The following is a 24,619-nucleotide window of genomic DNA, read 5'->3' as shown; positions in this document are numbered from 1 at the left end:
ATGAGTCTGATGCTCTTTCCTACGTTCTCTTCTATTAGATTCACTGTATCTGGTTTTATGTTGAGGTCCTTGATCCACTTGTACTATAGCTTTACTCAAGATGATAAATAGGGATCTATTTTCACTCTTCTATCTACAAACTGCCAGTTAGACAAGCACCATTTATTCTAACTATGGAAATTCAAATCATCACTAAAATTTGCCAAAGACAATTTTCTATAAGGTGAGTAACTTTTTCAAGAAATCCTTGAAATCCACTTCCTCACATTGCTCCCTTTTCAGTTCTTTATGTGTAAATTATCCACCCTCTCACGGGGAAACAACTCTGGGGTCCTTGCTGTTAGTGAATGAGCATACTTCCAATCACCCTTAAAGGCTCACACACTCCTGAGAAGGGGAATATTAGGGCAGACATATGGGTTATATCCAGGATTACAACTCATAAAGCATAGCTGGGTAAAGGTACTAAGGTCATGCACCAGAGACTGATGCCAAAATGTCCCTGACAATCAGTCTCCATCAGGAATGGTGTGTCTACCCTCCCTTTCCTTAGCAACGACATTCTGACTACCTCCATGTCTACTATAAGTGATTTCATACAACAGGGATGGGGGCAGTTTCCAAAACCCAGGGAAGATGTCTGCCTTCCATTAGTTCTCAGAATCTAACATGGTATCATGCCAGCAGAAAAGAGAGATGGACACAGAGACCCTCATCAAAGAAGATCTGAGTCCAGAGTGGAAAAGGCAGAGAGTAGAGGACCAGAGAGACATTGTAGTTCTAGCAGGTCAGCAAGCATGTTCAAAAGTCAAGCTGGGAAAATGCTTGCCCCCACCCCAAAAAAAATTACATAGAGGCCAGTGCTCTAAGGGCAGAGACAGAAAACCAAACTGCATAGAGAACTATCCTGAAGGATAGTATAAAGGTGATGGTTTCCCAAAGGCAATAACAAATTAGGAAAATTTGGGGTGGTGGTTAACAAGATGAAGTAATGTAGGTATTAAAAAGATCACCCAGGAGGGCAATGAAGAATGCAGGTAAGTGTGAAAGAAATGATAAGGGTAAGCCTAGGGTAGCCAGACAGCAGCAATAGTGCTGAGCATGGAGCAAAGCAGTTGTATCCTAGATGGCCTTTGAAGGTGGAAACAACTGTCTAATAGATGAAACGCAGGATGGAGGAGAAAAGAAAGCGGGACAAATGATTGTTGTATTTCTTCCTTGCCCGCACATAAAGAGTTAAACACCTTGGCATTGAAGACTCAGAGGATAGAGTTCCAGAAAGATGTTAAAATTCCAGATACCAGGGAGATAAGACATGAATAGGCATTATAACTGATCAACTCAGCCCTTTCCTTTCTGTTTGCATCCTAGAATCTAGTGTCTGAACCCATGAACTCATGCCTAAAGCCTATTGCCCACTGGTGGTCAATCTTAAATCTGCATTAGATTCAAATACTTAGACGTGCGATTCTATCATTCTCAGATGCTACATGTAGCTTAAATAACAGTGTAATCAAATCGGCAACAACAGCAACAACAGAAATAAGATCAACAGCACTATGGGGCTGGAGAGCCAGTTCAGTGTTAAGAGTATTTGCTGCTTTTGCAGAAGAACTAAGTTCAGTTTCTAAGACCCAAGTCACATAGATCACAGCTCCTTGTAGCTACAGTTCCTAGCAACCCAACACCCTCTTCTGGCCTCCAGAAGCACCTGCACTCATGGACACATGCACATCCATGTACACATGCAAACACGTAATTAAAAGTAAAAACTATATCCTAAAACAACAATACTAATGAGCATGGGGCTGAGAAGGGGGGGTGAGGATACTGGGGTGAGGGCTTGGAGAGAGGCAGGATAGATCCTAGGGTCAATATGCATTGTGTAAATTCCAAAGAATAAAAATATTAACTATTGTAAAAGATATTAATGTTAACTCAAAGACGAATCTTTTAAGTGTAGAAATATATTTCTAATGCAAAATGCAAGAGACAAAAATGTCTAGGCTAGGACAGGGCAACTTGAAGTCCAAGAATTAAACAACCCAGGCAGCATGATTTTCTGAGTGGTGTCCAGCTCAGGGAACTCTGTAACTAAACCTATCCCCTCCCCTCCGTTGAGAGACAAAGGCAGGGGAAGTTTAAAATCCCCAAATCTGTGCCTCTCCTAAAGAACAGAGGCAATATTAAAGAGGAAGATGCACTCGGCACTGGTTCCTCAAAGATTTCCATTGTATCGGGGGTCATAAAGTGATCAGAAGAGCCACAAGACACAACCTCTGTTGCAGCCTCTGGCCTTTCAATTCTATGCTTTGACACTTTCATAAGGGTTCAGGCTGCTTAAGGCATGGGCTTCCCCCCTCCCTCTTCCAATGGTTGAGATGTGAAGCCCAGAACATGAGAGAGAATCTTAAGTGATTTAATGATGACAGATTGAGAGAATAATTGCATTAGTTAGCGATCATGTTTTGATTGAGCACATATAGATTTGCAAACACTCCTGGAATTGAAACTTCAGCGAAAGGTATTCAAATTAAATGTGGACGTATATTAAAAATCAGTGCTCTGCAGCGTGACTAATTTATGGTAATGTCTGTTGTCCTTTGAAAGTTATAAATGCACTTGGAAAAGAATTAACTTGTCTTTTTTTTTTCCTGAACAGACCATCAACATAAGAGAACTGGTCAAGCCTTTATACATTTTATGCTCTAGTAATTTTTTATTGGATAGAGTGGACTATTGATTATGGAAAGCTACTCCAAATTGCAAGGCTCTCTGCTCTGCAGCAGATGGCTTTCCTAGCCAAACTCCACATATGTATTATTAATAGACTTCTATCGTTATGCACAGCACTTAACAGTACGTTAACTTCCTTACACTAACTGGGGAACAGATCTTCTGTCCAGGAGGACTCATGAAACCACATTCGCCAGTAATAGATAGATCCAATAAAAAGGTGCCAATGTCCCGAGGAAATAATTTCAAATTCTTAAAAAAATTCTTTTGTTTCTGAAACCAAGTCTCCATGGTGTTCTAGGGTCCCAGAGTTTGGCTCCTTTACTTTTCAATTGCTGCAGAAATTTGTTTAATTTAAGCAACTGAAACAATGCCTTCTGAAAGGATCCATTAATCTAGCTGACAACTCTTTATCGAGCTTGTATTATGTGCGGGGTGTTGGGTGCACTGAGAGAAATCAATGGGAGAAGATTTAAAAGGTGCGATTGGCGATGTGTGTTAGAAGCCAAGTTGTGAACAAATCCAGACTGTGATCTCACTCCTAAACCTATCTGAGGTAATGGTTACAGCCAATGAAAACGGAAGCTTTTTAATCCGGAAAAATCAGAGGTGATATCAGCGGAGACCATCTGAGACCGCACAAGCAAGCTCTCTATAGTCATCGCTGTCTGGGGCAGTTTCTACCTGATCATCTTCATTGAACTAACTTCAGATTCTTTTTACAGAAATACCTTCCTTTGCCTCATACACATTATATGATAACTGCATGCATGCAATACTGTATGAATGTAAAATATTGTTCAGGATCCTCTGGCATTTGAGCAGATGTTCATTCACCCAGTGTTTAGTGAGTATTGAGTGTGATACAGACACTCTTCTCTGCACTCTTGGAAGGAAAGAAGAAAGGAAATAAGGGGAGAGAAGGACAGAAGGGAGGGAAGGACAGTAGGAAAGAAGGAAGGGAGGGAAGGAGAAAGGGAAGAAGGGAGGCAGGCAGGCAGGCAAACCCTACCAATGTGTGGGTTCACATGAGAAAACACCATTGCTAAGCGCTCACAGACAATGTGTTCGTACTATTCTGTTTAGAAGAATATGTTTTTCAAGATTCACTGGATGAACAAATCAATGTTTTCTGTTTCCTCCTATCCGATTAACCTTGTGAGAGACTGAAGCAGGTTTTGAAGAGAAATAGCCCCAAAAGTACTTCCTTGTTTTGCCATAGGGCAAAGAAACAAACAGTCAGGCTGGGTTTTCATCCATACTTTTCCTAACATTTCTGGCAGGCTCCAGTAGTCATCCCCAAAATTCTAATCTCCAGAGTTTACTAGAGGAAAGAAAGAATTTTTACCTAGAAAGTCTAAAATTGAGCTTCAATGAGATGTTGGGGATATCTGAGGTGATCTCTGGAGCCATGTAATGAGCAAATCAAGAGGGACTGTGGCAGCCTGGAAATGCCTCTCAGCCTGAGTTTGCACAGACAGACTTTTTGCCAATGCTTTCTAACCTACTCATAATAAGGATAAATTCACACATACCAGCAATGAAGAGGGAAGGGTAGTTTTACAGAACCTATCTATTCTGTGCTGGGCCAAGGTATTGAAACTATGTTTAATAAATTGCAATTTTTCCGTGGTAATGTTGCATGGTCTAAGTGGCACCATTAGCCATGCAGCTTCTGCCTTGAAACTTTCTAAGAGATTTCCTCAGCATTCATCACTGTCACCATGTCACAGAGCTGCCTGCTATTCAGTCGCCAACTTTAAATGATTATGTAAGAGAAGGAACAGCCATTTCCATATGAAAACTTGTCTCCCACCCATGGGTGATAGAAGTTGCTGGCGGGGTGTCATTCCTAACAAAGATGTATTGCAAGTGACTCTTTCTCAACATCCTCCTGTGATCATTCCAAGTTCTTTCACTAGAATGGGGTTCTCTTCGCAGCTACTTCCTAATGTCACTCTGTCCTAATTCTTTGCCATGAGGAGCTTGAGGCACAGCAGCCCCCTGTCCTGGGTTTTACTAGGACTTCTCAGTACACAGGTTGCCTTGTCTTGTACAGTGTTTGAAAATATTGACATGTGGATCTAATAATTTGAACGTTCACTGCAACTCAGGAGAAAAAAAAAGTCCCCAGGCATTTTTATGCATTGCATATCTTTAGTGTCTGAGGACAGAAAGTGATTCACAATGGTAGAGAAGAATCTCACAGAAGTCAAGGTCACAGGTGAAAAGGAGACTCATCCCCTTCCCACAATTTTCACCCTCAGTTAATATGTTTAATGTTATCGTGGAGCTGGGGAGAAGAGAAGAGTACACACCTGCTACAGACTGTGTGAGGCTGGAGAAGGGTGCTGGTTGGGCTGTCCTTGAGTCTGTGTCAGAAGCACACCCCTGAGATGAGACAAGTGTGAACAGCACTAACCCTTAGTTCTAAAGTGTGCCCTTATAAGCACAGAGGGCTAGTTCTTATCTCCTTTTAAATTAAGTTACACAACTTCCAACATGTTCCATTCTCAGCAGCACCTTTAAACTGGCTCCTTTGGGTAGGCCTTTTTCTGCACACTGATGCTCTAAGCACTGACACACACTGGTCACAGCTGTGGTGAGTCAGTGGAGCCCGGCTGCTGAGGCATCCTCAACACTACACAGGGAAAAATAGGTGTTTGCAGCGACTAAATCTCTTCCCCATCACCTGCTTTCCTTGGAGAATCTACCCCCTATTTTCCAAAAGTGGTTAATTATTCACTTTCTTTAAATAATATACCCAACCCAAATAGACCTTGTTTAAATTAAATTTCTCTATTAACACTAATTCTGTAAGCGGTGCTGACCAAGCACATCATAGCATTCCAGAAGTTTCTCTCTTTACATAGTATCAGTATTATATTTTTCAACAGATTATATACCAGAAATAAATTTTATATAGTTTTATTTGTTTGGTTTTTCATGTAACAGAAGTTGGTGTCCATAAGGGTAGAGGCACGTATCTGTTCTGTTCTATGAAGTCTCCCTACATTTAACCCTGGGCTTGACACAGAATCAGAATTCTGTTTCTTTATTTAATGATCGAACATGTTTTCTACAGAAAAGACAGAGGAAAGGCAAAGCCAAATTACAATGTGGGAGTTTAATCAAAACAATGTGACGATGCACAGAACCATGTATTTTTCTGCTATGGAAAAAACGGAGTGAATTAAATTGTTTGATGTATGTGGACACTCATGAATTCTGGGACAGAGATAGGGGCATTTGTGTTCCCTTAATAGATTTTTGTTTTCATTTTCATTGCTCACAATGAATTTTAATCACCAATGTCAAAGGAGAAACAAAGGGAGATGCACAGCCTTTGTGCTGTGTGCTGTATCTTTCCTGTGGTAGAAGCCACAGCCCAGAACCCAGATAAACAGGAAGAGTGGTTGATGCTGATTTCTCTGTTGTTGTGCATTTGTTTTCCTGCCTATAACCAAGGAGAAACATTAGTTAACACATCGCTCTCAGCAGGCAACGCTGGTTGGTACTTAAGTAATTCCTCCAAGAAGCTGATTCCCAGTAGATTCGACATTTGAAAAGATTTTTTTTTGTTGTTGTTGTTATTTCTAAATAAATGCCAAACTCAGGCCAGTGTTGAAACAGCAGAATTAGGGGGCCAGCTGGTCAGCAGACTAACCTGCAAGTCTGTATTTCCAGACATTAAATATCAACTGAATGAAGATCCCTAAGGGCCCTAACTTTGGGTACATAGTTATCTCAGTCCCAACCTAGTTTGTTGGTAAAGATTGACATAAAGTTAAGTGTGTCCTGATATACATATCCTAACTTGGTAACAGTGAGTGACCCCTGTCATTCTCAGAAAGTCTCAATGGATGAGAAACCCTCCTCTTCTATGAAGCCTTCACATTTGTGTCAGTTACGCCTTTGCTATACTACTAGGCCACAACAGTATATGATAATAACTCAAGATTCTATTCCTACCTGCGCACAATTACAAAATCTGACTTAGACATCCATGAGAGAAGATTTCCAAAATACACAGAAGAAATAATATCGTTCATTATATGACTGATATGTTGTATAAGGAAAGAGAGGATTCTCTTTACAAAAGGAATAAAATCATAGCTAAAAACAGCAAGACAATGGCTTTCCTTCTCTACTGTCTTTATGTCCTAAGCACTGGGCCTGGGATTTTCACACTCAGTCTCTGTTTCAGTCCTATAATGCAAATGATACAATTAACAATCCCAGTATCAAGGGGCGTGTGCTAGAGAAGATATGTAGCTTTTTTGAGATGCCCAGGCGAATAAATGATGGACATAAAACCTGATCACAAGTATATCCAGCCCTGAAATAGAAAGAGATCCTTGTTACATCATCTGCAAGCCAATCTTTCCCTCTAAATCAGGGCTATAAAAGGTGACTGTAAAATGGACAACATGCAGTGGATTCTGTGGGGTTAATATCTAAAAGACCATGAGCTGCACCTCACTGTGCTACTGAAGTGAGGGGTAATAAGAATCTGGAGCGAGCAGTCTGGAGCCGCCGAGATGTCTCAGTGCTTAAGAGTGTGTTGTCCCAGCAGAGGACCTGAGTCCAGTTCCAAGAACTTATATAATAGCTCCAGAGGATCCAGTGCCCTCTCTGGCTCCAATGGGTAATGATAATAAAGTGCATGAATTCGGAGACAGGCACACATCTACATAGAACTTTTAAAAAATAATAAAATTTTAAAACAATCCAGGAGTCCTAGCAAAATTAATGATAGATAAATAGATGATAGATAGATGATAGATAGATAGATGATAGATAGATAGATGGTAGATAGATGATAGATAGATGATAGATAGATAGATGATAGATAGATGATAGATAGATAGATAGATAGATAGATAGATAGACGATAGATAGGTAGATAGATAGATAGATAGATAGATAGATAGATAGATAGATAGATGATAGATATATGATAGATAGGTAGGTAGGTAGGTAGGTAGATAGATAGATAGATAGATAGATAGATAGATAGATAGATAACATCAGAGAGTGTTCAGTCAACACTGACCAAGACAGTAATTAATGAATAGGCTATAAATCTTGTAACAAAGATATATCTTTGAATTCTACAGCATGCACCTTATTTAACAATAAGGAAGATTCAGACAGCACCTACCTATGTGGAAGACCAACACTAGGGGAATGCCATGCTCACCTCCAGGTTTTATGGCTATCTGGGCTCAGAAAACCAAGAGTATAAGTTGGGTTTGTCACACAAAATGATAGATTAATACAGGAGATCATTTTTTCCCTGCTAAATATTTTTCTGGGAACAGGAATCTCATCCTTATGTCTTCGAGGCTACAAGAAACTCTGGAAAATGTCTCCTGTAAATAGATATATGTCTAACGGGGAGTTCAGGACATCTCTCTATCTCTAATAGACTTCCCAGTAGACAACCATCCTCAGGGATTTCTGTCATTATGAGCTTGGAGTTCACAACAACCCCACAGCCTGAAAGAAATACCCTGGAAGCCTTTACCAAATGCAATATAGACAGCCTCCCCCAGCCCCCAAATGAATATAAAGATGTTGGAATCCAGCTTATAATGGACAGTGAGCCAGTTTCCAATATCTTCTGGCTCCCCAGGGACTCTGGAAAAGAAGTTGTGGCACAGACTGGCAAAGATACAGGAGCGGAAGAGGATCTGAACTTGGTCGCTGCAACTCATTAGCAATGCAGCACCAGGAGACTGTTTAATATCTCTGCTGACAGCCTCATTTGCACAGTGGGCATGCTATAACGGACTCTGGACTAGGGACAACTATTTACAAGTGTCTTTTACACCAGGTAAATGTAACGATCGCTTTCATCATTTACTCCTTGAAGCACCAGAGGATGAGAAACACTGAGGCACTTTTGGGAATTTTGTAGCATCAGTGCTGTGGGAATGGAACTTGAATGGTGATGTCCCTGCTCTTAAGCCACTGCACTGCATCACCAAGTAAAGGAGATCTATACTGAGAAAGAAAGACTTGGTATCAAATTAAAATTAGCTATTAAAATGTTCAAGAGTGAAATACCTGGGACATGGTTGCAGAAATTCCCCTTCAGCAATGCAGGTCTCTTTCTCAAGTAGTTCTGGGCATTCCTGGCCACCTCCAATTGCAATATGCTTCACGTTCCGGCTCCTGCTCCTTACTCCAGGTGATAGAGTCCCAGAACGGCAGGTCTTGGAGCAGGGGCTCCACGGAGACCATTCAGAAGTCTCACAGTCCTTTGGCATCACACAAGGCTGGACAGTAAGTGGGAAGGAATCTCGCATACAAAGGCTGAAAGGATGAGAGCAGAAAAGAAAATTGAATGTAGATTAAGTAGATGCAACCAGCATTATAAAATTCTTACTATAAAAAAGTTAAAACTTAGTTTGATTCTCTCTCTCTCTCTCTCTCTCTCTCTCTCGTGTGTGTGTGTGTGTGTCTGTATGTATGTGTGTGTGCCTGTCTCTGTGTGTGTGTGTGTGGTGTGTCTGTGTGTGTGTGTCTGTGTATCTTTCTGTGTGGTGTGTGTGTGTGTGTGTGTGTGTGTGTCTGTATGTATGTGTGTGTGCCTATATATCTGTGTGTGTGCCTGACTCTGTGTGTGTGTGTCTGTATGTATGTGTGTGTGCCTATATATCTGTGTGTGTGCCTGTCTCTGTGTGTGTGTGTGGTGTGTCTGTGTGTGTGTGTCTGTGTGTCTTTCTGTGTGTGTGTTGTGTGTGTGTGTCTGTGTGTTTGTGTGTACTAAGACATACATGTAGAGGTAAGAGGACAGCTTTGTGGAGTTGGGTCCCTCCTCCCAATCCTGTGGGTCGGGATTGACAGCAGTGTTTTAACATCCTGAGACATCTCACTTGCCCTAATTTGACATTTTAATGGGGCTGTTTGAAAGGTACAGATATCATGATAGAACCATGGTATATGTTAAATATTTAGAACATAAACTTATGGCAAACAGTGTAATATACCTATGGCCCCATCTATTCAGGAGTTTGAGGCAGGAGGATGTTTTGAGATTAGGAGTTCTAGGTAAGGCCTCATCTCAAAGAAAAATACTAATAATGCTTACTGTTTCACGGGTAGCAACAAAACTGCCTCACCCTAGAGAGATGCCTACAGAAGATACACTTTTCCCTTGCCCATAGTGTCCCCTTCATGATGTAAACTATTAACACTCACTGACTTGGCCTGGGCTGTGCTCTCTCACAGCAATGTTCTGAGTTACATTTTATTATACCCACTTTGCAGAGAGAAGGACTTGGACTCACAGAGCCTATGTAATTTCTTCCCTGTAAAATGAAGGCAATCAGAGGCTTTAGCCTAAGATCTCTATTCTTAGAACCATTGAGATACTTCTTTAAATGGGCTATTGATTATGCTTCTGCATACTATTCAGCTCTTAGCATCAATATTTTCACATGTGAAGTTTGAGAAGAATCAAATAGTTCAGACTCTGACTGGAAAGCAGACACATTAGAGCAGACACACACGATGATGGAGTCAACACCATGACAATTACACTTCTGAGAAGCGCACGAGAGAGGGTGAGAAGGCTGTCAGTGCTGAGATTTCAAAAGGCAGATAGGAGCTCCTCAGATTTAGGATAAAACTGTTTCATCCAGGGGAATTGTCCACCTGAAACCTTGAGATACCAGTATCCTACTGGGATGTGAACCTATGGTAAGTTGGACCCAAGTGCTAAATTTCAAACCACTTGCCTTTGTGTCAATAACTTAGACAATGACCACAATGGGAGTATTTATACTATAAAAATTGGTAAGTGCTATAAATCAATCTTTCTCTAATCCCTCAAGCCTTGTTGCTAAAGTTTAGAAACATCACGGGGCAAAGGTGAAAACCCACTTTGTTTTGCTGACATATTAAAGTGCAAGTAGGAAACTGGGGAGACAGGATGTAGGGAGGTTCTTCAAAAGTGGACCGGAGAGGCAAGCCATGTCTCAGCAGTCCCTCTAAGAGCCTGAATGTGAGCTCAGTTCCCAGCACCTGTGTCAGACACCTCATAACTGTCTGTGCAACTCCAGCTCCAGGAGATATGGTGCCCTTTTCTGGCCACACTAGACAAATGCACTCACATGCATACATTCCACATGGACAAGTTATTTGAAATACAATAAATCTTTTCATAAAAGTATGTAGGAAAACATTTCGTGTTACGGGCTACAGAACATTAATTTAATTGAGATGAAACAATTCTGAGTGGAAGAAAATCAGTCTCAGACAGATGGTATTGCACATATTAGCTCCTGTCCCTTTGTCTTTCTCAACTCCTTATTATCAGCCCTCACCCCTAACTCAGGTTGAAAGTACCCAAAATTTCGGGAGGAAAAGGGTAGTATTCTTAGAAATGTACATATGTCAGTGTTTGAATACTAGATCCCAAAGTTAAGACCACATAGACTGGCAGAATACTGGCTGCACAGAGTGATCCCTCCATCCACAGGCATAATGTTTGAGGTTTGTAACTTGGAAAGATATGTAAATAGGGCGTCTAGCACTTAGACGAAGCAGGGTGCAGAAGAAAACATTCTTGCGGTTTCTTATACCAGTGGGCAGTTTGTAGTGATATTTTTCCACATCCATATGCTTTGTTAAGCCACTGAGGGTTAATGTCACATTCTTAGGTGATATCAGATGAAGGTTGTATCCCGCGTGTCATTGTTTAAACTACATTTAGAAAATTTAGAAATTTAGAACTTGAACATTAGAACATTTAGAAGATAAAGAGGGAAGCATATTGGGGGGGGGGGGATGAGCGCACACTGAGAAGAGAGAGACAAAGGCTGTGTGCGACCAAGTTCTAGAGGGAGAAGAGAAAGAAACCCTAAAACCACACCGTGGTCTTGGATGCCCAGGTTCCAGATTTTCTATTTCTTTTGTTTATCAACCAAATGCATGGCATTTCCCCTGACAGTTCAAGCAAAGAGATCCAAAAATCTATTCAACTCTTTCAAGTCATTTGTGGTTTTAGAAAATGGCTTTCCTTTCCCCTACATAAGAAAAGATTCAGGGCCCAGGGAAGTGCCTCAGTCAGTAACACCCTAGTAGAACAAGCATGCGGGCCCAAGTTCTATCCATGATGTGAATTCAGGGATGGTGGTGAATGCTTATAATCACAGTGCAGAGGAGTGGAGACAGGTAGAGATCAGCAGCTTGCAGGTGTGCTGGCCTCACTGAGCCAATGAACATGGACATGGCAGGGTTGCATTAAGCCTTGAGTATTTTGTAAAAGACCCCAAATCTCTTGCTTTATTTATATTTTAATAAAAGGATTATATCTCTTTGAATGTGTATTGGTCTGGTTTAGATATAGCTTTTACAAGATTGTATCCCAAGGTTAAATTATTATTATTGTTGTTGTTGTTTTTGTTATTAAATATTATTTAAAGGCACCATATCTATTCCCATATTGTAGTTTGACCTTGTAATTGGAACATCATAAATATCTGGACCCTGATGCCTGCGTGCAGTTAGTCTCTGGTCTACTGGGGTTCACTATCTGCAGAAGAAAAAAGGCAATGTGACATGATCCACGCACTCCCCACCCCTAGATCTGTGCTGACCTTTCGTGTGGGTGGAATCACCCTATAAACAACAGCACACAATGAACACTCCTGCCTGCACTGAAACAGGAATCGATCCTTTCATAGAAGGCCGTGTGCCTTTTTAATGAAACAGGCGTAAGCTGAGGATTCGTCTCTCCAAGTGGAGATGCTGTGATAATTATGCCCGCTTGACATTTATAGATCATGCTGTCATCTGTAAATTACCTTGCAAGTACTCAGCTGTAAAGGGAATCGTTGTAACTTAAAAACTCCCCTAGTTTTCAGCCTCCTCTGGAAATGTAAGGACATGTTTATGCTTACAGATTAACAGAAGGTGTTACAAAATAAAAGTCATTAGTGAGGTACCTTAAGTCATTAGCCCTGCTGTTAGGGCTGCTTTAAATCTACTAAATATTTTTTAAATAAGAGGGGGATAAAAAGATTCTATAGCTTTCTAATAAGACTAAATAGTTCATCCAGATGCCCTTAAGTAAACACAAACCCACAAGTCTCATGTCCACTGCAAGCCTACCTCCGTTTCTGTTGTCTAGAAGTATCATTTTCAAACTGAATTATACTATTTCATGTCATGTCTCATACTTTCATTAAGTAGCAATGTGTTCTTAAATAATATACAGTAGTGCCGCAGAGTTTTACATGTTTGCTTGAATATTATATATATATATATATATATATATATATATGCATAAATGCTGCTCTGTCTATCAATGATGATAACACAGAAGTGCTCCAGTTAAATTTTATTTCTGAGTACTGTTCTAATACACAGGACTTGTTTAGGGCTCATTTCCTATTGGGGTACTTTTGGTTACACTTGCTTATCTTGCCTGCTTTGACAGGATGAGACACAGAACCTCTGTGCATATGTTGGTACTGAACAGACATTGCAGCAGCATGCGGACTCAGGATGTAAAGATGTGCAGTGAGCGTCAAAGGAGCTTAGGGGGCGAGGAGAGTGAGAAGAGAAGTCAGCTGCTCCTGTGTTAAGGATCCTACAAAGCCAAATGTCTGGATTTTTTGGAGAGTTAGGATGTTGTAGACCAGAGCTGAATCCCATCTTTATCTCTAACCCATCCCTGAGTTGAGTCGCATCCCTATGTCTAACCCATTCCTGTGACTATAACACAAACAAAACAAAACAAACACTCACAATATGTTTGTAGTAAACCACTGTATCACCCACCAAGTTAAGAATGCCACCAAATAGAATCTAAAACCTGCAACAGAGATGTCCTTTCTTTGCTCAGCAACTAAAGTATCGCGAACTACTTCCGTATGAGAGCACGGTACTCAGGTCAACCCGAATCCTTATTTCTAGGCCATGGTCTCTCACATTTGCCTCTAGAGTGAGCCGTCACTTTTTCGCTTTGAGATTAGACCTGTGGTTTGCTTCAGCAAGTAACTTCCACATTCTGATTAGAAGCATTGGCATTTTTTTCTTTCTTGTCTGCCCTCAGTTTTTGGTGTTTTCCAGATTACCAAGGACTTGTTGATAACACAGACTTCCTGACTTGTGACCTGGCCCATACAGCTAGGGTGACGAAAACTCCCTTAATCGCCACACCCTGTTTCTTAGTGTGTCTATGAACCTAAAAGTTCACATGCCCAGAGAATATCGCACATATAGTTAGTGTAAGGGCCCCATTATGAAAATCCAAGCGGGCGGAGAGTAATGCCAGCCTAAAAGAACAGACAGAAAGTCGAATGGGATTTGAGGATAGCAGAGGCTGTAATGATACAGGTCCACAAGCAAAGGAATACCGAAACTTCCAGAAGCAGGTAAAAATGCATGTGATTTCCCTAAGAAACTCCAGTCCTTTCCTCATTTTAAGATTTTAAACTATCTTTAGACTCTGGTGAATTTGTCTTCCAATCCAATCAAATTTAAAAAGTGGCATCATACACACATATGCATATACGGGTAGAAGAGAGATCCAGAATAATACAGCTTCACACTTGTATCAGTAAATGCTGTTGGTCTAGATAATACATGGTTCTCATCAGAAGGGTAAACATCACCATCAACTGACCATGCAATGACCAGATCGTTTCCCTAGCGTCTTCCCCAATCCTAACCTCTCAGGTTTCCTTTGTCCAGACAAGTATGCCCCATCCCGAGCTTTAGGTATAGAGGTATATGTGCATGTATGTGTGTGGTATGTGCATGTGTGCATACATGCATGCATGAGTGTGCGCATGCGCATGTGTGTCTGTGTGTGCTCATGTGTGTCCATGCATGTGCATGTGCGTGTGCATGTGTGTATGTTTACATGCATGTGTGTGCACGTGTGTGTACAAGTGTGTGTACATATGCATTTGCATGTGTGAGTGCAGGTGCCTGTGTGCATGCATGCGTGTGTTGGCTCATAAATGCTGACTAAAGCAACTATTTTTTTTTTCATTTTTATGATACTAGAGATACAACTCAGGGCCTTCTGCATATTAGTTAGAAATTCTACCATTAAGCTCCAACCCAGAGATTCACTAGGGAAGAGAATACTCTTGTCAACACTATGAATCTCTACTAGACGGTTAGGACCACAGAACAATACTTAACACACATAGCTTGCATTCTTCAGGTACAGAGATTATTTTCTGTGCATGTGTCATTGGAAGCATTCTGTGTGCTAGTTAGTGCCTGTAAACCCCAATGCTTTCAAGGAGCCTGTGTTAAGACAGAATAGGCTAAGCTGGAACAACCAAGAAAGCTCACACCTCAATGTTTTGTCAAAATAACCATCTCCCTTTACCCCAGTTATGTATTTATTCTGTTGTTTTTATTTATGAAAGTCTGTAGCAGGTTGTTCTACTCTGGTGAAGCTACTCTTCTCGCCTCAGCCCGCATTCTCTGTCAATTTTGAAGATTCACCTTCTGGTATACATTAGTGGCTTCCAAGGTCCCCTTCAAAGCAGAAGAGGAGGGAGTGAAATTTGTCTAGGGTCACTCAGGACACTGACCTAAACATGCTTGATGAAATACTTTCCCATGGGCCCTGGAATGTGAAACGTAGCAAACACACAGAATATGCTTAATGCAAAGCATGTATAAATTGAATCACTCCATGTGTCTTCCACATAAAGGAAAGTTTCCATTTTTACCTTGAGAGTTTACTCTTGTATTCATTTGCTATTATGTAAACAGGGGTCCAGAATACAGAAGAAAAATGTGTTGTGTTCATTTTGCTGTATTTAACTGGAAATCTGAAAAGTTGCATGCCTTGCAAAAGTCACAAAATGATCTACTTTATTAAATCATTGTATCCCTACATTTAAATCTACCTCATACATGGTTTAAAAAAGTGTGGATTAAAGTAATTAAAATGTATGAGGAAAAACTTTAATTGAAAACCTTTTTCCATTTCCTTTCACTTTGTTCTAAATTGCACAATATCAGTTTATAGAATTTAATACCCCCAAAGTAACTTTATGGTCAAAAGGAATTTTTTTGGCAATGAATCTGCAACTAAGAAGTCATTTTTGGAGATCCTGGTGAAGCAGATCCTGGGCTATTCCAAAGTATGGCTGCTCCATTCAAGAAATCCTGCTATCCACACAGCAGCAGATTACTCAAATTGTGACATAAAAGCAAGGGAAAGGGCACTTCTACAGCTACCAGATTATAACTTGGGGAACATTTGAAATATCATGTCATGACAATAACACCAAGGAATAAAAATGAGAATGGAGAGCTGTGCTAGGACCAAGGAAAGACAGACCAGGAGATTGTATGTGATGTGTCTATTTTGCTGACTTGATACCTGCCATCTATTAGGAACACCCAAAATACGTTGAGGATGACAATTTAAAAGAAAGCCTGCATGCACCAAGGTCCTTGCAAATTCAAGAGCGTTAAGAACATCATTTTAAATCAATGGTGATCAATATTTAGGTCATGACTCCGAAAGAACACCAGAAAACATAGCTATTTAGGCTATGGGCCATAAAAGTAGCAAAATTACCATTACGAAGTAGCATAAAAATAACTTTATGGTTGGGGATCTTTATAACAGGAGGAACTGGATTAAAGGGTCATGGCATTAGGAAGGTTGAAGAACATGGCTGCAAATGATCATCACTAGCCACTATAAGATTCTGACAAACCCAGACAACATTGCTGATGCCAAAAGTTGCATGCTGAACAGAGACTGATATAGCTGTATCCTCGAGGCTCTGCCAGAGCATGACAAATACAGAGGCAGATGCTTGAGCCACCCATTGAACTGACAAAGGGGTCCCATTAGAGGAATTAGAGAAAGGATTGAAGGAGCTGGAGAGGTTTGCAACCCCATAAGAACAACAATACCTACCAAGCACAGATCCCAGGGACTAAACCACCATCCAAAGAGCACACATGGACAGACCAATGGCTCCAACTTCATATGTAGCTGAGGATGGCCTTGTTGGACACCAATGGGAGGAGAAGCCCTTGGTTCTGCCAAGGTCAGACACCCCCCCCCCAGTATAGGGGAATGTCAGGGCAGGGAGGTAGGAAGGGCTGGGTGGTTAGTTTGGGGAACACTCTCATAGAAGAAGGGGGATTGGGATAGGGGGCTTATGGTTGGGAAACTAGGAAAGGGGATAATATTTGAAATGTAAACAAATAAAAAATATCCAATAAAAAATCCAAAAAATGATTTTCACAATAAAGTTATGAAACCCGAATGGGTGAAGTATTATGATCATTTCCTGTCACTAGAAACATTATCCAGCTGAGATTTAAAAATGTAGTACAAGTCACAGGATAGAAGAGATAGTATCTTCCCCAAATTTCTCAGACAGAATACTAAGAATGACGGATGGATACAGAGTAGAGGGTGTGTGTAACGACGAAGGTGCTGAGGTGAGAAAAAGCCATAAGGACTTCATGAAGAAACACTTTGTAGAAGGTGATTTTCACAATGCAAAGTGACTTTAACTTCCCAAGAAAAACACTTAGGGTGACTGGAAGTCTTTTTTTTTTCTGAGACTTTTTAAATATTGTTTAAATGTTCTTTCTTACAAAATTAACCTGATGCATTTCTCACTTTAAAAACATATTGACCTAAGTAAGCTCACTGTTTAGTAACAATGCAACACTGTGTGGAATGCCAAGCTTTTGACTCTCTAATGCTCAATGGAACCAAGCCATAAAAAAATTCCTCTTAATTTCTTATTACGATACATACAATTTAAATTTTTTTCAATAGATAATAAACCCAGAATCACCCTGCAATGCTGAAATAGCAGTACGAACTTCTGTTTTATGTGCTACATGGTTGCTCCTAGGGAACAGAGATTGCTCTGTAGACACAGATGTAAGTGTGCGGATATACTGAGGCATTAAATTCTCCAGAAGGAATATCCTCACTGTGATATCATAGTACACTGGAATGGGTGAAGTATTATGATCATTTCCTGTCACTAGAAACATTATCCAGCTGAGATTTAAAATGTAGTACAAGTCACAGGATAGAAGAGATATTATCTTCCCCAAATTTCTCAGACAGAATACTAAGAATGATGGATGGATACAGAGTAGAGGGTGTGTGTAACGACGAAGGTGCTGAGGTGAGAAAAAGCCATAAGGACTTCATGAAGAAGAGATGTCTAAATAAGAAAACAGGAAAATGAGAGAGCAGTCACAGCTAAAATTAACTAGCTGCTGACTAGTTCACCTTCAGGGTTTTGCCTAGCTCACAACCGTGAAACTCTTCCTGCTGTTATAAACATGGATTTATTACATGCTACGGTTACATTTTAAAAGCCTATTTTTGGCTTCACCTTTGGGTGACAATGGTTAGGTCTTAGCTGAAATCCTTTCCTCCACATCAACCCCTCTCCAAACACATGGAGAAGGAAAGAAAGTTAATCTTTGCGTTACCCCTGCACGGCACTCTCAGAGACAGATTATGGCCAGAGTCTGCCTAACTGCCTGCCTGCCTCTCTCTCTGTCGCTCTGTCACTCTGTCTTTCTGTCTCTGTGTGTATGTCTCTCTTTTTATTTGTTTCTGTCCTTCTCTATCTCTGTGTATTTGTATAATCTGCCTCTCTGTCCCTCCCTCCCTCCCTCCCAGTAATATAACAATGTCCCCCTTTACTCCTTTCTAGAGACTTTAATCATTGCTACCTGTGAATGTTATTTTTAATGATCAAAAGTACTTGGCCAAAGTAATTACATTTGGAATCTTGACACATTAATGCTGCCGTGAAGGAAAAAAATGGGAATATCTAACATGGTTTGTATAGATCTCTCTTTTCACTATATGTCTGGGAAGTTATTCTTCAGAAGACATGCTTATAATAATACAATAATAAAAAACAGGCTCAAGAAGTCATACAGTAGAAAAATATATATTAACAGACATGCTGGAAATGAATCTCAATCAATAAAATTAAAATTAAACTGACAAGTGAAACACCATGACTAGAACACATAAAGCAGGGGCAAGGATTTCATACTGGATGGCATAGGAAAATAAAAACAGTTATGTAAAGACAGTGAGCATTACAACAACTTCTAACTGCTCCTATATCTGTTGAAAAGGCTACCACAATGCTACATCAGGTGAGGAGAAGGAGCCAGGGCAATGACTAAACCCACAAGTGGTTTCAATGGAAGGGCAGCAAGAAATACTCCACCTTTGAGAAATGAACAGACATCCAAATACAAGAAGCATGTAGAGCTTCAAATAGACTTGACCAGAAAATCGTCTCTCCGTGTAATGTCATAGTCAAGATGTCCAAATACAAAGCAAACATGACAATATGAAGAAGTATAAAGGGAAATGGCAGCTTACATAAAAGGACAGAAACACTAGAGCGATAACAGATTGCTTATCAGCTCTCAGCAGAATGAATGGGGTGATATATTTCAAGCCCCAAAAGTAAATAACTTCCAGTCAATGTTTCTCTGTCTAGTAAAGTTATCTTTTAAATTTTATGAAGTAATAAGGCTATTCCAAGATGAAAGCGGTTCAGGACATCCAACCAGCAAAGCACACATGAACAAATGTTGTATCCTGAGGAAGAAAACCACCCCAACGATTAGGTAGTAAAGAATCGATTCCATGAGAGGAATAAACAAAAGAAGAGCTAGGAAGAATCCATCCTTCCCAATGTGGTAAACTAGCAAATCTCTAATTCTGAGAGGTAGGGAGGGAGAAAAGATGTCACCAACAAACACAGCAGAAGTGTAGGCAACCTCAGGGAGGAGCGCATTCCCACTTAAAGGCACATGGCCTCTCTTTGTCTCTTAAAAAACACAGAGTAGCTTACTCAGTTGAAAAATCAAGGTACAGAAAGAACACGAAATTGGGTGCTGGTAAGGATTTAAGAGGAACTGGGGGAGCAGAACAAAATGACCAAAACTTATTGTGTTAAAAAAAACTTTAATATCAAGGTCCAATTTTGTTGTTTTAAAAAATATTCATCATGCATACATCACTGACAAAAGAGAAGTAAGAGACAAGTGGCGAAGAAGAGGAAATAAGTGTAAATGTGAGGGAATTGAATGTCTTCCCAGCTGCATAAACCAGTGCCGAGGCATGAGGACTTGTCATTGCCGAAAAATAATGATGGGTGATTCCTGCCCTTCACCCTTCTTCCAAACTAAAGGCCAACAGGAAAACTGGTCTCTAAGTGAGCTCGGTTTCATGATATTTGCCAAATATCCCACCCAAGAGAAAGAGGACTAATATTCACAGCACCTGCAAAATACTCTCAAAAACCTTGTTTATGTCCAGTACATTAAAAATTAAATTACATCAATATGGGTGAGGAAGAAAAACAGATCTAAAAGTAAAGATATAGTAAAAAAAAATAACTATCTTCCACTCTTGTTCTTGGTAACCCAAGAGGAAATCATAGGGCCTCGGGAACTTTCCAAGAACAAATGGTTAAAACAAGGTGTGAATGCAGTCAAGGTTTATGTTTGAGGAAGAGGGAGGGGAAACGTGTTTCTAACTAGAGTTTGGCGACACACATAAAAATAAACAAAGTAACAATTAGATCTGAAATTTTGAGGTGATGGTTCTTTTTATAATCCTGAAATATATCATCCTTCAGCTGTTCCTCTCCAGAGATATCATATGTATTTATTCAACTAAAGTGGTTTGAAAATTTTATGGTCCAAATGAGCATGGGTCTTAAAAGAATGCCCAGACCAAATGTTTTCTGGATCAAAATAAAAGTTAAATAAATTCATTTGAGTTTACACACACACACACACACACACACACACACACACACACACAAAATCTATTGGTTGTTGTTTTTAATAAATACACTTGCTTTTTCTGTAGTTCCTTTGTTTGTTTGTTTGTTTGTCTGTGGTTTTCTTTGGTTTGGTTTGGTTTGGTTTGGTTTGGTTTGGTTTGGTTTGGTTGGGTTGGGTTGGGTTGGGTTGGGTTGGGTTAGGTTGGTTTGGTTTGGTTTGGTTTTGGTTTGGTTAGGTTTGGTTTGGTTTGGTTTGGTTGGTTTGGTTTGGGTTGGGTTGGTTTGGTTTGGTTTGGTAGGGTTGGGTTGGTTTTCTTTGGTTTGGTTTGGTTTGGTTTGGTTTTGGTTTGGTTTGGTTTTGGTTTTGGTTTTGGTTTTGGTTTTGGTTTTGGTTTTGGACGTGAAGTCCTGGCTGTCCTGGCAGTTGCTTTGTAGATCGCGTTGGCTTGTACCTCCTAAGTGCTGTAATTAAAGGCATACACCACCACTGCCTGGCTAAGGCTAATCAATGTTTTCTTTGAGACAGGGTTTCTCTGTGTAGCTCTTGCTATCCTGAAATTCACTCTCTAGACTAGGCTGGCCTAAAACTCAGATCTATATTTGTCTGCCTCCTAAGTGCTGGGAATAAAGGTATGTGCCACCGCTGCCCAACTCCTATTTCTTAACACAGATCCACCTCTACTCTGGTAATAAAAGGTAAAATAAAGACAAAAGCACAACAGACCTTTCCATTTCATCAGTTAAGGTATTACAGAAATCCAGTAGCCATTTAGAGAGAGAGGACTGACAGGCTATCTGACAGGAATTTTAAAGGGAATGATGGAAGTGAAAGACAGTCTCATCAGAATAAAGGAGAAAATGTAGGAGGTGCGATGAGACCATTAAAACCAAAAGATTTGGAGAATGGAGAGATGGCTCAGTGGTTAAGAAACCTTACTGCTCTTTCAGAGGACCCAAGTTTAGCACCCAGCACCCATACAGCAGCTCCAACCATCTCTAACTCCAGTTCCAATGGATCCCATATCCTGTCCCGGCCTCTGTGAGGACTGGACACATGTGATGCACTTTCACACAGGCAAGTAAAAGACCCATACACAAGAAAGGAAATAAATAGATCATTAAGAAAGACAGAAATCCAAGAGGGGAATTAATGATTGGGCCCAGGACAGCTGGGAGAACCATGCCCTGCATCTCTGCTGCAGATATGACGTGAAGGGAAAATCGCTGGGGGAGTTTATTGAAGGACAAGGCGGTCGATGTGATGGCCAGCAAAGGGCATCCATTAAAGCTGTGTCCTAGACCGAGAAAGTGACTTTCAGCAAAGCCCTGTAGGAACCGCATTACAGAAGCGGAGACAGGTTTTTCCTATGCTGTAGGCACAAAAGCTAACAGGTATCACAGTCAAAATAGATGAAATGCAACACTCCTGACCCTGTGGCCTTCCAGAGACCAGCAGAAAAGCAGCCGGACTGAAGCCAGACGCAGAGGAGAGTAAAAGCAGATTTTTACATTTAGACAAAGCACGTGGATTAGGAGAAACTTAAAGGTTCACCTAGGGGACCGTGATGTACTGTAGCATGACATGGCCAGGGCACTGTGACCCTTCTCCACAGCTGTGATCACCTACATTAAGACTGGCCTGTTGATATTCCATTATAGGAGAGGGAGGACTCACAATCACCACCCCTCCCTAAGGATTGAGAGGCAGTTGATGGTTGCTGTGGGAGGAAGGGACATTTTTTTTTCAGTGGTATGGTCGCAGGTAAGTAGCCCAGGCTCCTGTAAATAACCCATTACCCATTTCCTGCAGTAACTGTAATTAGACTCATGGAGTGAGGGAAACAAACAAAAACCAGATGTGAAGGTTGAATGTGGATTACAGAAAGAGCACAGGAATCATCAGGAGTAAAGGGAGAAGAGTGGCAGAAAGGGAGGGTGCAAATGATCAAAATGTACTCTGCACATGTGTGAAAATGGCTTTATAAAACCAATTCATACTTAATTATAATTAATGCGTGACATATATAAAACTAAAGAGGAAGGGAGGAAGGAAGAAGTAAGGAAAGAAAGGCACTTCTTTGGGAAGATGTATTTCAACCTTTCCATCAAACTCCTGTGAGACAATGCCAGCACAGTTTCACAAGTAGGGAAGAAAGAAAACAGCTCTGTCACCCAGAAGGGTGAATGGCTTCCTATGGCAACTCTCTGTCTCGGCTGTAGAAGGTGGAGCAGCAGAAATGCCCTTACTAACACCATCTTTCCTAACAGCTTGATCATGCCATGGCAGTACATGAGGCCTCTCAGAACCATGGATGATTAAACACAATGAATGTTCATGAGATATGATTTCATGACATGATGTGGAGAGGGCTGCTCTGGTTCAATATGCTGCCTTAAATGTTAAACAGATCGCAGGAATTTCTGGTGTCCATCAAGGCAGAAAAGGGACTTGGACATAGAAGTAGCACAGATGGACAAACAACCATCCTTCTTAGATCCATCATGAAGTAATGTTCAAAGGTGATTAATTGACCCCAAAATTGGAGAGGCAAGTAGCAGAGGAAAACAAAACACAGCCTTTTGAAGAAAAAGCAGAAGCTGAAGCTAACCCTGCAGCCGTTCCAGAGCAGGAAACGCTAACAGTTGTCGATCAAGGGACAGTGTGGACAGCTAAAAGCTCCTGGAAGACTTGGCCCTTAGGGACCTTTTTCCATGAATGTTGCCTTTCATGAAGGTTACCTCACAATTAACAACAGATAGAGAGAATCATAGCTCCAAGAATCACAGGGAACATCCTACAGGGCAAACACTAAAATTAAAGGGGCAAACACCTAGGCAGGCGCATACACACACACACACACACACACACACACACACACACACACACTTCCTTGGGAGTGCAGACATTAGGATTTCTTGGGTTTGGTGGCTAACAGCCTTACTCAAGATTCAAGAAATGCCTATTCTTTCCAGGACTTTTATCATGAAGGGGTGTTGAATTTTGTCAAATGCTTTCTCAGCATCTAATGAAATGATCATGTGGTTTTGTCCTTTCAGTTTGTTTATATAATGGATCACGTTGATGGTTTTCCATATATTAAACCATCCCTGCATGTTATTCAATATAGTTCTTGAAGTTCTAGCCAGAGCAGTCAGACAACAAAAGGAGGTCAAGGAGATAAAGATCAGAAAAGAAGAAGTCAAAATATCACTATTTGCAGATGATATGATAGTATATTTAAGTGATCCCAAAAGTTCCACCAGAGAACTACTAAAGCTGATAAACAACTTCAGCAAAGTGGCTGGGTATAAAATTAACTCAAATAAATCAGTAGCCTTCCTCTACACAAAAGAGAAACAAGCTGAGAAAGAAATTAGGGAAACGACACCCTTCTTAATAGACCCAAATAATATAAAGTACCTTAGTGTGAATTTAACCAAGCAAGTGAAAGATCTGTACAATAAGAACTTCAAGACTCTGAAGAAAGAAATTGAAGAAGACCTCAGAAGATGGAAATATCTCCCATGCTCATGGATTGGCAGGATTAATATGGTAAAAATGGCCATTTTACCAAAAGCGATCTACAGATTCAATGCAATCCCCATCAAAATACCAGTCCATTTCTTCAAAGAGTTAGACAGAACAATTTGCAAATTCATCTGGAATAACAAAAAACCCAGGATAGCTAAAACTATCCTCAACAATAAAAGGACTTCAGGGGGAATCACTATCCCTGAACTCAAGCAGTATTACAGAACAATAGTGATTAAAAACTGCATGGTATTGGTACAGAGACAGACAGATAGACCAATGGAACAGAATTGAAGACCCAGAAATGAACCCACACACCTATGGGCACTTGATTTTTGACAAAGGAGCCAAAACCATCCAATGGAAAAAAGATAGCATTTTCAGCAAATGGTGCTGGTTCAACTGAAGGTCAACATGTAGAAGTATGCAGATCGATCCATGCTTATCACCCTGTAAAAAGCTTAAGTCCAAGTGGATCAAGGACCTCCACATCAAACCAGACACACACAAACTAATAGAAGAAAAACTAGGGAAGCATCTGGAA

General features: G+C 40.5%; 1 protein-coding gene across 2 annotated transcripts in view; it reads right to left on the bottom strand.

The window, feature by feature from the left end:
* Window positions 1-24,619, bottom strand: part of Thsd7b (thrombospondin type 1 domain containing 7B) — an 898,652-nt gene that overhangs the window by 558,809 nt on the left and 315,224 nt on the right. For both annotated transcript variants that reach the window (XM_039090425.1, NM_001191669.1), the window contains one exon: window positions 8,809-9,057. In XM_039090425.1, the coding sequence (XP_038946353.1) occupies window positions 8,809-9,057 (249 nt within the window). The remainder of the gene's footprint in view (window positions 1-8,808; window positions 9,058-24,619) is intronic.

This window comes from Rattus norvegicus, chromosome 13, assembly GCF_036323735.1.
Source record: "Rattus norvegicus strain BN/NHsdMcwi chromosome 13, GRCr8, whole genome shotgun sequence".
Taxonomy (NCBI): domain Eukaryota; kingdom Metazoa; phylum Chordata; class Mammalia; order Rodentia; family Muridae; genus Rattus; species Rattus norvegicus.
Note: the sequence above shows the minus strand (reverse complement) of the source record. Positions and strands in the feature narration are given on the sequence as shown.